At 37.0% G+C, this 18,361-nt stretch overlaps 1 protein-coding gene across 1 annotated transcript in view; it reads left to right on the top strand.

The window, feature by feature from the left end:
- Positions 1-18,361, top strand: part of LOC131041726 (uncharacterized) — a 115,424-nt gene that overhangs the window by 26,902 nt on the left and 70,161 nt on the right. Inside the window, exons 2-3 of the mRNA XM_057974914.2 lie at positions 2,056-2,094; positions 2,229-2,299. Coding sequence (XP_057830897.1) covers positions 2,056-2,094; positions 2,229-2,299 — 110 coding nt within the window. The remainder of the gene's footprint in view (positions 1-2,055; positions 2,095-2,228; positions 2,300-18,361) is intronic.

Genomic DNA, 18,361 nt, shown 5'->3' on the forward strand with positions numbered 1-18,361 from the left:
CTAGCCATCCTGAAACCCACTAAATTGCTTGTAACTCACTCAAAACCCCATAGAATCATGCCAAATCAGAAGCAAATGAAGCATATGACATAAGCAAACAAAACAATACCTCGAAACTGCAAATGAAGAGCACCAACAGCAAGGCATGCATCCCAATGCAATTCTGGAAATGGCGTTTTTGCTGAAAAGTTCGATGTGCAACTCAAAACTAAAGAGTTATCCAAATGCCACGTCAATATAGGAGACTTATCATCTCTCCGGTACGCTTCCAACGAGCCCTCACCCAGAATGATGCATTCAACACACAGGTAGCTACGAGCGAAATACACTTTCAGCCGGCACACACCAGCAATACCAAAAAACCAGCAACACACACAAAACTTCACCAACACACCCAAAAATCACCAAGAAGCTCACAACTACGCACCACAGCTAGGAGTGATGTCTCACACTTGAAACCGGAAGGAAGGATCTAGGTGGTATTCACCCTCGAAGAACGTCTGGAGTCATGCCGATAGCATAACGATATATTTTCTTTGGATGCCAAATGAGGAGCCCAACCTCTGTTTATATAGATTTTCCAATCTGAAATTCAAATGAAACTGCCTCCCAATTTCGCCTCATTCCAATTGCATTTCATTTCATGGTGGACTCAAAGTGGCGCCCACTTTCCCAAGTCAAAATCACGCCAAGGAGAGGGGCCACGAATTTTTGACATTATAAATTCTTTAAAATATAAAGAATGAAGTCTCCGTTTAATTCTCCAAATAAGTCGCCTAGACATGACTTAGGAAAAATATTATATTTTGCACAATTTCTCATATCCTCAATAAGTGATAAAATAATTAAATAATAACCTTAGGATAAGGAATAATATTTAATTAAATTGCTTATAGTTCCAGTACTGATTATTAACGGAATCCAGATGAGGCTGAACAATGAGGATCACTGAATTGTGCTGGGAAAGGACCAAATCCAGGACTGCCAAAAATAGAATACCCCAAACTGCTACTTACTAAAATAAGTAAGTCATGAAATAATTCTCCAAAAATCGTTATCTTCGCAACTTGAGAAAAAGCTTGGCGAGCTTAGCAACTCTGTACCATCCTGACAGCCAAACCCTAACTTACTAAAAATAGTAAGTTCACCTTCCACCCCTGACAAGTCTGGTCGGAACTCCAAGGAACATGGGAACCCTTAATTCATCTTTCCATATAGTCTACAGGTCTTTGGAATAGGCCAATGGACCACTGAATGCAACATCACAAGGAAGGGGACATTACAAAGCATCGGTACTTCCACTTAGGTTTAATCCTTGGCACTAACCTCAGAGAAGAAGACTAAAAAAATAAATATAATACCCGGGTCTTCAAAAAAATGAAAAACAAAGGTTTTTTTTATAATATCAATTTAAATAAATTTCAGTATACATGTAAAAGTGGTTAGGAACTATCACAACTTGCATTGGCTAGTATTTGTTGTACCAGACATAAATACTGTGAGGTGTTTGTTATAAGAAGTAATTGACAAATAATGGCCAAGGTGAATTCAAGCCTGCTTCATTCCAAGAAAATTGAATCTCTCTATTTGGTAATAATAATAATTAATGGGTAAAACAAATGTTTCCTGAAAAGATGATTTTCTTTTCTTATCATTATTAAGGTGGTGACTTGTGTTAAGTAATAAATTTCTGTCTTTCTCATGGGTGGTTCTTTATTGAATCAAAAAATTCATTTATACTTATGATTTATATAAAATGTGGTTTTAAGATTAGCTTGTCATTTGCTTCAGTTATTTTTTATTTTTGAAGAAAAAATGGAAATTGCTATTTTTGTTTCATGTTTTTTCAGGGAATTTAGATAAAATGTGATTTTAGTAGTAGATTGCAATTTGCTCTATTTATTTTTCAATTTTTGGAAATTATTTCCTATCTTTGTTTCATGGTTTTCTTAGAGCAATTAGAAAAAATGTGATTTTAGTAGTAGCTTCTCTTTTGCTCCAGTTGTTTTTTATTTTCAAAAATTGATTCCTATTTTTGTTTCATGGGTTTTTCAGGGCATTGGTAATTATTTTACATGGCCTCAATGAACACAGGTAAGTAATGATTTAATCTTGGCGAGCTTGTTCTTTCTTTTTATGCTGTGTTTGTAGCAAAAGCTTCTATATAATATTATTATGGATTTTCATGGTGTTTTAAAGCTCATTTTGATTTCATGATGGTGGTTTAGTGGGAGATATACACGTTTTGCAAGGCAATTGAACTCTTGTGGTTATAAAATTTATGGCATGGATTGGATTGGTATGTATGGATTGAACCTGTTTGATCCTTTTTTATAGTCCACCAAAGGGATGCTTGCCATTTTTCCATTTTAGAAGGTCATAATATGATCAATAAATGTTCATTTATCAAGCGTGTCCTGGCTTTACTATAAATCATAAGAAAAGTAGGTTGGAAATTATCAATATTCTTTCATATTTCTAATTTATGTTTTCCAGTTTCATAATGCAATTTCTAATTTCATTGTTATGAATTCATATGCAATTTTTCTAATACAGTGATTACTATCTCTGGTGTATATTTAATTAATGCAAGGAGAGAAATAAAATGACTTCACTATGAACATGCTATTCACCTAAGCATATCTATGGCCTGTAAAAATGATAAATGTTAAACGTTATACATCATAGATTTAAAGTGGTTATATATATATATATCAAACAATGGTTTGACTTTGGACAGTAAGTATTGTACCTGACATGAGATTTTAGTCTCAATTCTATTTTGAATTTTATTTTCATGTATTTAAATGAGCCATTTTTATTTATTTTGCTTGAAATTTTACATATCATAAATTAAAAAATAAAGGAGAGGCTAAAACTTGCATCCTGCAAAAAAAATTCTGCACTTCTTATTTGTTCTACTGTGTTAGGTAGTCAATTGTAATGGGGTTGGATGACCTTGAGAAAGAATGTAAAAATGTTGATAGGCTTATTTGTCTTCTGGAATGTATGATAGCTTCCTTTTTGGAATGAAATGAATTCACTAAATCAGACATAACATGACTATACCTAAGTCTTATGTCCTGAAAAGACAAAACAAGGTTGAGATACATCATAATCATCAGCTTTATTGTCGTTGATGCTACCTTAGTTTAGTGATTCATCTTGATCAAAATTTTGACCTTTTAACTTTAGTTATAGGAAATGAAAATAAACTGAGTGTTGCTATAGAATCCGGTGCCTTCTTTTGCTTCTCATACTAATCAAAGAGTGAAATATTGGCACTTTCCACTGCCAACTGGTTCCATTTTTCATCTTCTATTTCTTTCTCATTTGATGTTTCATTCTCTTTCTAGTGGTAACCCTCCTCTTCACCCTTCTGTATCTTCTCTTTAAATGGTAGTTTTGGAGGACAAGGTTCTTGCTCTTTTTCTCATCATCATCATAATGTTCATTCCCAGCATTTAGGGATGGAAAATGATGTTGACTCGATTCCAGACAACCTGCAGTCAAACTTTGGGGAAACTTATTTCCCAATTTCTTTGAATAGACAACAAGATAGTTTTTGTTTCTTAAGGAACTACTAATGTGCCTTTTAAATTTGCTATATTTCATTATTTGGATTTTAGCACTCACCCACTTGGATAGTCAATAGGTATTTCATATAAACCCAAAAAGCCTTTATAGAAGCAATTCTCTCTGCTGAACCAGTTTCCTATATACTCACTCAGTGGTAAGTATACTTCCTAAGAAAATCTGGGCTCGTCTTTGACTCCTCCCATGCAGAATTGGTAGATCTCATGAATGAAAACATCATTTAAGAGTCTGATTTAGCTTTGTAGCCACTTTCCAAAATTTCTATAGAATTCTTTTATGGGGCAGGTATAACGTACATTGGATATTACATCATGTAGAATGTATTTGTTTGCTAATATGGGTTGCAATTAATGAACAAGGAATTACTAATATTTTTTCGCAATTGAACTTTATTAGTGTATTGTCTTCAAAGAGGAGTTTAAACAAAGCAACATAAAAATAGTGAATAATAAACTCCAGTATAAGGATGAGGGCCTTATCCCAATACCGACTTCTCTTGGTGACCATATATATATAATATAGATGCACTCTTATACATTTTATCTGGTATCTTGATAAAAAATGGTGTCCCCATAACTGTGACCCTACCCCATGTCTCTTGGTCAACCATGCATGAAAGGCCTAAAATAGACAACCAATTCACCAAAAAATTTGCTGAGAAGAATAACCACTTCCATTTCCTTCTAAAATATTCCATCCTCTTCTGTCTGGTTGTTTTCTTCTGCCTTCTGGTTTTTTAGTATTACTCATCTACGCTCCCTTTGGTGGAAAGTTTGCAAATTATTTAAACTTCTTTTTCATCTGGCTTCTTCCTTGGCTGATGACATAGGCAACTTCAGCACCTGGCATGGAATATGGAAGCACTGTGACTACAGTTAAAACCAGATCACCTTTAAGGGTCACTATTTCTGACCTCTTCATTCCTCTCTTCATTATTTGATTTTTTTTATCCAGAAAGATCCAAGGTGGCATGGTCTATAAGAATCCAATAAGCGATGAAATGTTGCACTTGTCTTTTCTTTCCCTAAAAAGGAATGGAAGATCCCACTTTGTCTCTTTCCCCCAAAATCACAAAAAAGGATCCACACATGATCCTTGATGACCATGTGGCTCTTGATACCCTACACATGATCTTTCATGTTCTCCACATGAATTTTCATGTTCTTCCATGACCCCCCATGTTCCACACATGTCCCTTCATTTTTTTAATGAAAGAAACCTATTCAAAGACATGCTGAGCGTGAGTTAGAGCAATGGGAATGCATCCCATAGTGCATGTATCAAATGTGTTGGTTGAAAATTTTGTACACTTGGGGAAATATACAAAATTGTGGTTTCAACCACAACACATGAGTAAAAACTCTCCTAATTAAGGGAAGGCTCCCCCTATCTAACTACAACTTTGAAAATAAAATAGGATGGGACAGCAATCTTTCTTCTTTTTTCAAGAAAGACAATATCCTTTTCTCTTCACAGAAAAGGATAGCAATTAAATATGAACAACAGTAACCACTTTCAAGTGAAATGAGAGAAAGGAAATGAAGTTTCCTGAAAGCGCAAAGACTTCCGTCACTTCCTTCGGGATAGGACAGCAATATCAAGTTCAAAGACTTGATTATGTGAAGTCCTATCTACCCTTTTCTATACTGAATTTTACAACGAATAAAAGATAACAGCTCAAAGATTGGAATAATCTATTCTTTCAACACAAAGACAAGAACTAATGCAAGCTCAAAGACTCGCTGCTCCTTCTAGAGATTTTCCTATTTTAATTAATCTTCTCTACTTGCAGCTCAAAGACTTCAAATCAGATTGGACTAAGCTCCCTTAGAAACACTTTGCATGGAAGAAATAAAAAGATTCAAACTCAAACATGTAGCTCAAAGACTCAAAACTTGAGCAATCCTTCTTTATTATTCTTCAAAACTTTCAACTCACATACATAAGCTCAAAGACTTCTTGCTGTAAATTTGGCAGAGTTTTTGCTTGCTTTCCAAAAAGATATATATTACAATAGACCCCTTCAGTATTTATAGAAGAGGAGCCTTGAGAAAAAGGTGGGAGGATCCTAACTAACATGAGAGATTCTCTCAACCACCAAGACTTATTCAATAACTAACTAAGACTTCATTAACTAACTAAGACTTATTCCAACTATAGTCCTAATCGGACACAACTTGTAGTTGCCTTACATGTAATTACAAAAGTGCAAGTAATGTGTAACTTGCTTTTTACAAAAAATACTTTTACATGTAACTTGTCAAAACGAAATTACAAATGCATAACTAAAACTATTCCATGTGTCTAAAGACACGACTCTAACTGCATCATCCTTTGTCTGTGATGATCTTCATGTCGCTTCAGGATGCTATAAGTTGAATATTCTGGATTGGTAAAGACATCTTGAACCAGAACAGGAACTTGCATGCTTATCTTCTTGCTTGGGGTAGTATTGGCTTTTCAAGAGGGAAAGGGTCGCCTTCCTCTTTTCATGTCATGACCATCTTTGTCTTGAAAGCATTCTATGTTCTCAACCATGAATTCTTATTGTATCTCTTCTTTGTATCATCCTCCAATCTTGAAATCTGCTTGCAAAATAAGGCCCATGCCTTAATTCATTGATTTGGTAGGTTGTGTGTGCAAACCGGACCGACAAGGGAAGGGATAAATTGATGCAAAAATGGGCTCACAAGTGAATTTCGGGTTTTGAAAGCTGCATTACATGTGTGGGGAAAACAAGAGCATTAACTCGCAATTGCGGGGAACAAACATGCAACTTCATATATGTAATGGGTAACTACAAGTTTGCACTTGTAATTGGACCTTTAGAACTCATTTTCAAGTGTTTTTTGAGTGCATTTTGGACCAATTTCGGGTTCTGGATGGCTGACCGCAGGCAGACTTTAAATGGGGAAAATGAATGAAGGTGTGAAATGAGTGGATGAAATGGTATGTACGGATGATGGAAATGAATATGAAAAGATTTTGGGAAGATCATCTTCAAGAAAATGGGAAGAACTTTCAACATGTAATCCGGTTCTAAAAACCCCATTTTGAAAGAATGGATATTTTTCATCTTTGAAACTTGGAATTTAAACAAAAGATGGTTAAATCTTTTATCCGTAAGGGAAGAACAATTATTTTCATCCAACTTGTAATCAGGATTTAAAATCCCGAATACAAGTAAAGAGGGAAAATGGGGAAGAACAATGCAATTCAAAAATTGCATATCAAGGGGAAAATCTCTCTCACAAAAACCGATTTTTGGGGAAGAACCAACCATTTGAAAACAAGAAAAATGAAACAAGAAGAAAAAAAATCTTACCTTGCTCCAATCTGAAAATGCTTCTTCAACAAGATGATTAATCTTTGAAAGAAGGAAGGAGAACTCTTAAAAAGAAATTAACCGCATTCCAAAACCCTAGCCACGTTTTTGAAAAAATGCCCAAAACTGAAAAACGTGGTGTCAAATGCATGGAAAATGGCATGGAAAGTGGCCAAGACTCTTTCTAACCTCAACGCCTTAGCATACCAAGCCAAAACAAGTCATAAGATTGCTGATTCGTGGCATCTTTAATGAAGAAAAACGTGGTTTTTTGGCAAAAACGTGTTTGCTGTTATAAACCTAAAAACCAGCAATCTTAACTTCCATGTGGCGTGAAAGGTGTCTACCAATGCATGAAAATAGGGAGGAATCCAAAACACCTTATATCTCCCAAAAAATCTCCACAAAAATTTGCCTAAAATCCTCAAAAAAACGTTTTTCCTTGCAATTCGGGTTTTTTGGAACCAATAAGAAGTTTTAATTTGTATGAACCAATGAAAATCGGGTTTTTTGGAGGAAATAACAAGTTTAAAATTTCACTTTTTCAACATGTTAGGCAAAATCGGGATTTTTTGACCAAATAGCAAGTTTAAAATGTCAAAAATGCACTTTATAAGCAAAATCGGGTTTTTGGAAACAAAGTGCAAGTTTTAAATTGTTACTTTTTCATCCACAAGGCAAAATCGGGTTTTAAAAATGCAATTACAAGTTTAAAATCCTCAAAAATGCACTTTATGAGCAAAATCGGGTTTTTTGGAGAGCTATGCAAGTTTAAAATCACTTGTAAAGGGGAAATAAAATCCCTACAACAAGTTAGAATTTGCTTGCTTGCACACATGTAATGGGGGTTTAAAATCCCTATTACATGTAAAAACCATTAAAGTAGGGGTTTTTGGAGAGAACTACAAGTTTACTTGTAACTTAACCAAAAAATCCCTATTTTAACTAAAAAAGACCAAAAAACAATAAAAATAATACAAACAATAAAAGGGAAATTTAAAACAAATTACAAGTTTTCATTTTTTAATAAAGTGCACATGTAATAAGCTAAAAATATCCCTACAAAGACCAAAACAATGGAAATCATTAAACTTGCAGTTCAAGAAAAATTCTCCACCTGCAGTCGGGATTTTAAAACCCGAAATTGAAGGAAAGACATAGCAAACGAACCCAGAATTCGATGAAATTTGAAGCGTAGTTCGAGGATGGACTGAGGATTAAGACAGTCCAAGGATTAGTTGAAATTCTGCCTCGAGAAGCATGCCATAGAGTAAAATTTTTTATTTTTTCACAAAAATTTCATGTAATGGTCCTTCATTTTTGAAAACAAAAATGAGGACAACAAAATGGAGGCATTGCATAGTAAATGTATCATCAAGGGAGGAAAATTATGACTATGTGGCTCTTGATACCCTACACATGATCTTTCATGTTCTCCACATGACTTTTCATGTTCTTCCATGACCCCCCATGTTCCACACATGTCCCTTCATTTTTTTAATGAAAGAAAACCTATTCAAAGACATGCTGAGCGTGAGTTAGAGCAATGGGAATGCATCCTATAGTGCATGTATCAAATGGAGGCATTCCATGGTAAATGTATCATCAAGGGAGGAAAATTGGAGTGTTGGAGTGTCTAGGAGAAGAAAAGTTACAGCTTAAGGGTGAAGTGACAATTGACAGTAAGAAGAAGAACTGGAAGTTGCATCTCTTATCCATGTACTTGTTTGTCTTGAGCATTAGCAATCAGGTGGATGAGTGTAAGAAATCCCCTATTTTTTTTGAAATTTTGACCATATGAATCACAACATTAAATTGCAATTAGCACACACACACTACTGTCATAAACTGGGTCTGCTTTTTTTGAAGTATAAATACTGCTGATACAAAGTTTTCATTTGGAAAATAAACATGTGCATCAACACCATTACATAAAAGAGACAATAACTAATGAACTCTATTTAAATACCTTAATTTCAGTGGATGGTCTGATGTATACTGACCTGAAGTGGCAAGAAGGGATTTACCAAGACTGCTGTAAATCAGATAGCAGGTCTGGCTCCCAATAAAACCCTCCAAAGTCCACCTTCTTCTAAGCATGAGACCCCAACAGGGATAACCAATCACTCCACAAGCTTTTAGCTAACCCCAACAGCTTCAGAATTACGAAGGAAGGAGATTCCCAGGTCTGTCATGCAACTACAGTCTGTTGTGACGTATTCACACATCGCCCCATTGCAAATGGGGACCCCTACTTTTTTTCTTTCTGGGGTTTGTTTCTAGGTCTTTTAGGGTTTTGTCTATTAGCCTTTGCATGTTGAGTGTTGCCAGAGGGATCACTAAGAGAGCAGGCTTTGTTTTAGCTAAAGGTGAGTTAGTGGATGCTTCGGGTTAGGGTCATCTTTGGAAGTCTTCCTTAGGACAAGGTTTTGCTCTTGTTGCTAATTGTGTCTTGTTTGAGTTTGAGGAGGTCAATGAAGCTTGGTAAGTGAATATCATCTTTGAAGGTCTGAGTTAGGTCAAATTGGTGAGTGATAAAGTTTGGAATGTCATCCTGATCTTCAAATGTCCTGAAATTTGGCTAAGTCTGGAATGTCATCCTGATCCTGAAATTTGACTAAGTCTGGAAAATTGAAGAATCCTCCAAAAACTAGATTTTGCATTATAACTCCTGGAGGTCCGAAACCACTCTCAAACATCCTGACAGTATATATGGAATATAACTTAAAGTATAATTTAAGTTATCTTCCATATATGAATCCTGACGGAGAGACCAAAATGTCAAATTTTACTCCTAACCCTTCCAAAGGGTCCAGAGCGAAATTCTCCATAAGACATTCTACTTTGACCCAAAAGTTAGATCTAACTCATTCCCAAGCATTATTGAGGGCAAAACACTTGTTTGGATGAAGAAATGTGAGAAATGAAGTCAAGATTTGAGCCTAAATGTGAATTTCACTCCTGACCCTTCCAAAGGGTCCAGAGCGAAATTCTCCCTAGACACTATTTTCTCCCTTGTTTGGGCTAACATCCTTGTTCCTTGGACATGGTGGGGGTAGACTGATATGTTCTTGCCTCAGGAAGTGATTGAAAGCATTGAGGAATAAAGATTTTGACCTAAGACTAGGATTTCGCTCCTGACCCTTCCAAAGGGTCCAGAGCGAAATTCATATTTCCTCTATTTTGCTCTTTAACTTGACCAAGTTTGGAACTTCTAAGGCATGATTTGGAAGACTTGGATGCATATTTGCCTTGGAGAGGAGATTTGAGGCAATGAAATGATGGAAATCAACCTGGAAGGAGAATTTCGCTCCTGACCCTTCCAAAGGGTCCAGAGCGAAATCCTCCATTTGACCTTCTTTTTTGCCTTAGGCCCTAGGTTAGCCTTGTCTGGAGCTAGTTTGATGGTGGATTGCCTTGTTTATGATGAAAGGACCTTGAAATTGATCAAGTTTGAGACAGAATTGGATAAATGAAGTGGAAAATCAACCAAGAATGAGGATTTCGCTCCTGACCCTTCCAAAGGGTCCAGAGCGAAATTCCCCATAACTCTCATTTCCTTCCTAGTTTTTGCCAAGTGTTGGTTTCTAAGGCATGTTGGAAGGTGGATTGATGTGTTCTTGCCTTGAGAGGTGGTTGAAAGCATTGGAAGATGAAGATTTTGCCTAAAGGATGAAATTCGCTCCTAACCCTTCCAAAGGGTCCAGAGCGAAATTCATTATAAACCTCATTTGCTCCCTTGCTTAGGCTACAAACCTTGTTCCTTGGGTGGAGAGTGATGTATTTTTGCCTTCCAGAGAAGATTGGAGTTGAAGAGATGAAGAGTCAAGCCTAGAGTAGGAATTTCTCTCCTGACCCTTCCAAAGGGTCCAGAGCGAAATTCTCAATTTCACCTAATTTGCTCATGATGAAGGTTAAGAGATGGATTCCTAGGCCTTGGTGGAGAGAAGGCTAGTGTACGCTTGCCTTGGGAGACATTTTGGTGTGGAGAAGTGATAGAACTTGAGCCTAAACAAGAATTTCGCTCCTGACCCTTCCAGAGGGTCCAGAGCGAAATCCTTAAAGACTCCATCTTCCTCCAATTTTACCTCAAACTTGGTATTGGTTGAGATTAAAGGGATCCTTAGGCATGCATCTAAGCAAGCATGGTCACAAAGTGAGAAGAATTTAGGCCAGGAATGCAAAATTCGCTCCTGACCCTTCCAAAGGGTCTAGAGCTGTTGTCCTTAATTTTTGATTTCAAAAATTGAACTATCACATAGAAATTTTTGTTAAAAAATGAAAAATTTTACTCTATGGCATGCTTCTCGAAGCAGAAATTCGCCCCATCTTTGGACTGGATCGATCCTTGATCCATTCCCAAGCTACGTTTCGAATTTCGTCTCGTTTCTAGTCCGTTTGCTATGTTTTTGCTTCAATGTAGGGAAATTTTTCGATGATTACCAGTAACTGGTAATTTGTTTTTCAAAACCCCCTAGAAGCTTTTTAGGCTTGTAGGGGAATTTTTCTCCAACTGCAAGTTTTTATAAAACTTGTAATGAGGGTTTTAAAACCCCCATTACCAGTAGTTTGACTTTAAGTTAAAATAAAACTTGTAAATGGGATTTTAAAACCCCTTTACATGTCTTTGTAACTTAAAGTTATTTTTATAATGTTAAAATAAAACTTGTAATGTTTTAAGTGAAATCACTTGTAAAGGGAATTCTATTTCCCTATTACAAGTAATTTAACTTGTAATTTCATTTCTAAAACCCGAAATTTGCCTTAGAGGCAAAAATATGAACATTTTGTAAAACTTGTTGTTTTGTTTCCAAAACCTGAAATTCTTCCATGGCATTGCAAGCTGATTTGGGTTCGAATTTTTTGGAGGAAATGTAGGGATTCCTTCCAAGTGTGGATTTGCTGCAACTTTGAAGGATTCAAACCCATTTTCCACGCATTCATCAAACCTTTTTTTTCGCCATTTGTCTTCTTCAGAGCGTTTTTTCTGAATCATGCATTTATGCGATTTGCCATGGTTTGGGGGTTTGAATCCATCTATTCCTAAGACGTTTTTGGCTCAACCATAAATGCGTTGGATTCTAAGCATTTATCAAACCATTTTATGCGCATTTTTGGTTTCGGATTTGCAAAAAGGGCCCTAAAAACCAGTCACGTTTTTTGCCAAAAATGCATTCTTCGCCTATAAGGTATGCTTTCAATCCTAAAACGTTTTTGCTTTGTCTTGTATTTAATGCTGAATGAAATCAGTTTCGAAGTACTTCCTTGGCATTTTTACGTGGCATTTTTATAGCAAATCGGTTTTATTTTTGTCACAATGCGTGGCTAAGTTTTTTCCATTGTTTAAATTCTATTTAAAGGGCTTCATCTTCCATGTTGGGTTGATTCTCCAAGTTTGGATTTCTTCTCAACTTTGCAAGGTAATTTTTATTTTTGTATTTCTGTCTTTTTTCTTTCATTGCTTTCTCTTGTTTAGTTTTAATTTTGTTCATGTTCATAAAGTTGAGATGTTCTTCCCCTTTGTAATTCTCCTTCTTTACTTGCATTCGGGTTTTAGAAACCCAATTGCAAGTAAGAGGAAAATTTGTGTTCTTCCCCTTTTTGAACAAAGACTTAACCTTCTTTAGTCCAAAAATCAAGTTTCAATGACGAAAATATCAAGTTCTTCCCAATTTCGGGTTTTGAAATCCGGATTGCAAGTTGGAAGTTCTTCCCATTTTTGCATGGCAAAGTTCCAAGTGATCTTCTTGAAATTTATTTTTACCTATCCGTTTCCAATTCCTTCGTCCGTACTTATCATCTCCATCATTTCCTACTTGCCTAAATACCATTTTTTTTTTAATCCATTCCTTCGATTTTCAGTTTGTAAGTAAATTTGCATTTGGATTTAGAAAACCGATTGCAAATGTGTTCTTCCCAACTTCCAAACTGAAAATTCATTCTCCTTCCATTTATTCATGCTTTGTGTTTTGCAAGTATAATTGCATTCGGAATTTGGAAACCCGATTGCACATTTGTACTTCCCTCTTGTGTACTTGCAAAGCATGTTTCAAAACCCGACATAAGTCAAAAGCTTATCTTTCCACCTCTTATATTTCCTCTCACAAATCCAAAGTACAAAAGTTGAACTTTCCTATTTGGAGGAGTAAAAATGTCTAAAGATACTAACTTTGATATTGCCTTGATACTCTTGGATCTACATTGCAGCATTCCCAGTTGTTTTCAGATGACAGATGTACCATCATCTCCCACTCCAAAAAAGATGAAATACAGGTATGACAAATACCAAAATGAAGTCCCTTAGTCACAGGTTTCCTCCTCCCTTGATCATATCAAGGATACTGAGATAGGGCATGTTGACATGTCCGAATTCATACAAAGGATTGAAGATCCGAAGGAGGGGGATATGCAACGGTTGTTGGACAGCCATATCCATCATGCCGCATCCTTTCCAGTTGCTGCCCTAGAACTGGAATTTGTTCTAGCATGTGCCCGTCATTTTGATAAAGAGACACGAGTTATTAAAAATGATGATGGAGAAGTGATCATTCGTCTGGATGCAGAAGCTATAGAAAGGGTTTTCAAAATACCTTCTGAAACCATCTATATAGAGATCTCCAAGCAAAGTGCAGCTGAATACTTTGCCAAAAGGGAGAAAGACTATAAGCGTCATATCAATAAATGGATTCATGAACCTCGCACTACGCTTACCAGATGGGCAAAGTTATATCGATCTGATTTCAAGAATGAGATCGGTGATACTATTACTCTTTTGAGCCATATGATGGGATTGGAGCATTCCAATGTTTTTGAACCTTGGATGTACCAATTTATTATGTTAATAAGGCAATCTCAGCACATCTGTTGGAGATCATTAGTGATGCTTTGTGTGAACAACTTGCGGTCGTCCCTACTACTTTCACCTTCTACATGAAGTCATATCTCGTGTATATTGCTGCGTCACTTAGACATTTCCCAGGTCTTTCCACCAAGGGTGACCGCATGCTTGGACCGGTTTGGGAATACTATGATCAGTTGCCTCTAAGATCAAGTAGGTCTCATTTTAGAAGGGTTTAGGACGCTTTCTTTGGTCATTACCTGTGTCAATTTGACAAGAACCTGAAGAACAAAAGAGTCTCAGATGAAGCATGGGAAAGGGTGAAAGAATATGGTTGTTTGTTTCTCCAGTTTCCAACTTTTACCTACATGAGAGTTGGATGCTATGGCGGGCAGCCTTACATGCTCCCACGATACCCAACCGATAAGATTATTCTCATGGAATTGGGAAGACAGATCATGGCTGTGCATACACATCAGTCAGTTAAGCACAAGGTTGGCATGGGTATTTCTTCTAACAACCCATTGAAGATTGGTCAATATTCTCTAATGACTTCAATCAAGGCCAAGGCTATGGAGACCGAATTGCAGGAAATCAGACTCAAAAGATTCAAACCTAGAGCTGATTTCGATTACCGAGGCATGAAGGAAAAGATCAAGAAGACTTTCATCCATGTGCATCGGATAGAAGATATCTGGGTTGATCTCCGTATAGAAAAGGAGATTCACAAGATGGATTACTGCCGACTCATTGCAGAACAGATTGTGGATCTAAATCTCGTGAACATGCCGCAAGGGATGATTGATGATGGCAACATTCTTGATCCTGAGTTTGTCAATCAGAATGTTGATGAGGCTCCACTTCCTTCTATCCACTGGTCCCATAAGGAAGGCACTTCTATCTTGGATAGATTTCAGTCAGTTCTTGCCAATACCAATATCTGGCTTAAGAACAATGGTGTCAAGCTCATTAAGATTAAGGTTGGGAAAGAAGATGATTCTACAGGTCCTCTTGGGCGGAAGTCTGAAATTCAACTGGACAATAAAGAAGGCGCATCCTCTTCTAGTACAAGGATCAAACTGCGAGTCAGTCGTGCAATGGTGCTTCCTCCCCAAGAAATAACAGTCCAAGGTAAGGAGAAGCCACGGTTGGAAATTCATGTGATTGATCCTGAAGCTTCAGAGGAAGAAACTCAATCTGATAATGCTCCTTAGTCGCTTTCTACAGAGTCCCCACATAATTCTCTTTCTTCACTTCCTATTGAGGTACCCATGTTTCCTCCTGTGATAGATGTGAACTCTCAATCTGCCCCTTCAATTTCAGAATCTCCGCAGGACGTTCTTCCACTTTCAGCAGCAGAACCAATTCAAAATCGTTCTCAGGAAGATTTGCTGAATATCTTTTCAGATGATCCTTCATATGCACCTTTGTCTGATATTGATACTTCTATGACCTGTTTTGATGAGTTCATGACGTCTTCATCACATCCTGTCGTCACTCAGCAAACTATGGTGGCTATTCAGACGGACACTTCTCCCAAGGTCACCACAGTTATTCAAACAGAAACTGCTTCTCTCTCTATCCCAGAATCAGAGTTAATGGCTTTACCTCCATGGCTTAGTTCCTTCACTGCAAAGAGGAAGAAGCAGGTGATCTCACCTGATGCCTTTGACTACCAACAGTTGAAACAATCAAAACCTAAAGCTGTTAAGAGGGCAAAGACAGTTTCGAGGGTGACAGTTGATGAAAATCGGATGAGAGGCAGAAATTGCTGAACCAATATCAGATAAACCAGTTGAAGAAATGCAAGCAGCTGATTATCGGATCACAAAAGTGCAACTGGGTAAGCAGACTCATGAGGTTGTCAAACATGATGCTCAACAAACAGTGGCTACATTGGTACAACGGTATGATGAGGTGTTGACCAAGAAAGATCAATTGGAAGTAGAGAATCAAAGACTCATGGCAGCCATCCAAAGTATTACTCAACCTTCAAGTGGAGAAGGCCAAGTACCTATTTCTTCCAGGGTCAGTGAACCAATCCAAGGTATCGAGAGAGACGCCCAAAAGGTTCAAGCCTTAAACACCTAGGTTGATCAACTGCATGACTTATGTTCACAAGTCATAAGACAGGTATTTGAAACAATGGTTAAATTGGAGATCATTGAAGATAAGTTGAATCAAATCTTGGGTGCTTTCAAACTAAGTTTGGAGAAGGTTGAGGGAAATTTAGTTTCTTGGCAAAAGATGCCTCAACATTAGTTGGGCGTTCTTCAGGTGCATGATGTAATTCCTTCCAGAGTCATGTACATTGAATATGAGGAACTTCTGGAGAACAAATCTCTTGTTCTCAAATCACTCATTGAAGAAATTGATGAGACCTTAAAGTTGCGTGAAGCAGTCTTTCAAGATGTTACCTCCCGTTGTAAAAAGGCCTCCTGCGACATTCTAAATCAGGATGATGAGTTGCTGCTCGAGGAAGAAGTTCTTGCAGATCTGCAACTCAAAATTCATGATGAATGGAGAAGTGAGCAATTCTCAGTCGCTTCCATTCAAATATTGATTAAGTATCAAACTGAGTTGCAGGAAATCCGGTCAGCATTGGAAAAGGGCAATTCCACGCTATGCCAATGCCATGATTTCATCGTAAAGACTAGGGTGGTGGCTATGAACACTCATGAACCAGATCCTGATGAATTGCAGAAAGTTATTCGGTCGAGTTGTTCGTATCTTCAAGAGGTGTAGCTTAAGTGTTTTTAACACTCGGTTGTAAATTAGAAATTGTAAATTCGAAATTGTAATTTCAAAATTGTAGTTTCCCTTTCGACAAGTTTACTTGTAAAAGCATTTTTGTAATTGCAAGTTAACCCCTCCCTTGCACTTTTGTAATTACTTGTAAGACAACAACAAGTTGTGTCCGATTAGGACTGTAGTTGGAATAAGTCATAATTAGTTGTTGAATGGGTCTTGGTGGTTGAGGGAATTTCTCAAGTTAGTTAGGATCCTCCCACCTTTTTCTCAAGGCTCCTCTCCTATAAATAGAAGAGAGGGTCCTTTGTAATCTTTATCTTTTGGGAAAGCAAGCAAAAACTTTGCCAAATTTACAGCAAGAAGTCTTTGAGCTTATGTATGTGAATTGAAGGTTTTGAAGAATAATAAAGAAGGATCACTCAAGTTTTGAGTCTTTGAGCTACATGTTTGAGTTTGACTCTTTTTATTTCTTCTATGCAAAGTGTTTCTAAAGGAGCTTAGTCTAATCTGATTTGAAGTCTTTGAGTTGCAAGTAGAGAAGATTAATTAAAATAGGAAATCTCTAGAAGGAGCAACAAGTCATTGAGCTTGCGTCTATTCTTGAGGAAAAAATTATTGTTTGATGAGAAATAGCAGCAAGTGTTTGAGCTTGCATTAGTTCTTGTCTTTGTGTTAAAAGAATAAATTATTCCAGTCTTTGAGTTGTTGTCTTTTATTCGTTTTAAAATTTAGTATAGCAAAGGGTAGATAGGACTTCCAATAGTCAAGTCTTTGAGCTTGATATTGTTGTCCCGTCCCGAAAGAAGTGACGGAAGTCTTTGCACTTTCAGGAAACGTCATTTCCTTTCTCTCATTTTACTTAAAAGTGGTTACTGCTGTTCATATTCAATCGCTATCCTTTTCTGTGAAGAGAAAAGGATAGTCTTTCTTGAAGAAAGAAGGAAGACTGTTGTCCCATCCTGTTTTTATTTCAGTTTTAGTTAGATAGGGGGAGCCTTCCCTTAATTAGGAGAGTTATTACTCGTGTGCTGTGGTTGAAACCATAATTTTGTATATTTCCCCAAGTGTACAAAATTTTCAACCAACAAGAGAGAAATTTTTATAGGGCCTGTCCCTGGGGAGAATCTTGAGCAAACTTGATTTTAATGTCTTCTTGTTGATGATTTAAGGTAGGAAATGCTATGTTAGAATGAATTCATTATGTGTCCTTAATCACCTTTTGGTTAGTTTTGCAGATGGAAGAAGACCAGGCCAGGGCAAGGACGACCTCTTCCAGTCCATCATCATCAAGGACGTTCCACATGCACAAAGGGAGGACTCAAGGTGCTTTGTGTTGAGCACTATTTTTTAAAAAAAGAAAAAATATAATAAAAATAAAAAATAATACTATATGTTTCCATAAGCATGAAGACTAATGGATATTTCGGCCAGTAAGCTGTGTCGAGCACTGCAGGAGAGGTTTCATCGAAAGAGCGTTTTCATCGACACAGGGCATATAAAGCGCTAAGCAAAGGTGTTTCGGTAAGAAGTTACCTTCGATGAACGCAAGAAACCGCTCATCGATACCCCATGTTTCATCGAAAAGGATAAAAGCAAAAAGACAAAAGGTGATTTCGAAGAAACATCGTTACCGAGGAAACTCAAGAGGCATTCATCGAAAAGCAAGTCTCATCGATGAACGTGGTGTCGAACAAAAGAAAGGCTGTTTCATCGATAAAAAGGGATATCGATGAAAAGGGGGATATCGATGAACACTCATAAGCCTTCATCGAAGAAAGAAACTCATCGAAAGTATGGCATCGATGAAACTCACGAGCAATTTGTCGAAAAGGGAGACCATCGATGAAAAA

This window comes from Cryptomeria japonica, chromosome 2 (assembly GCF_030272615.1).
Source record: "Cryptomeria japonica chromosome 2, Sugi_1.0, whole genome shotgun sequence".
NCBI classification, from domain to species: domain Eukaryota; kingdom Viridiplantae; phylum Streptophyta; class Pinopsida; order Cupressales; family Cupressaceae; genus Cryptomeria; species Cryptomeria japonica.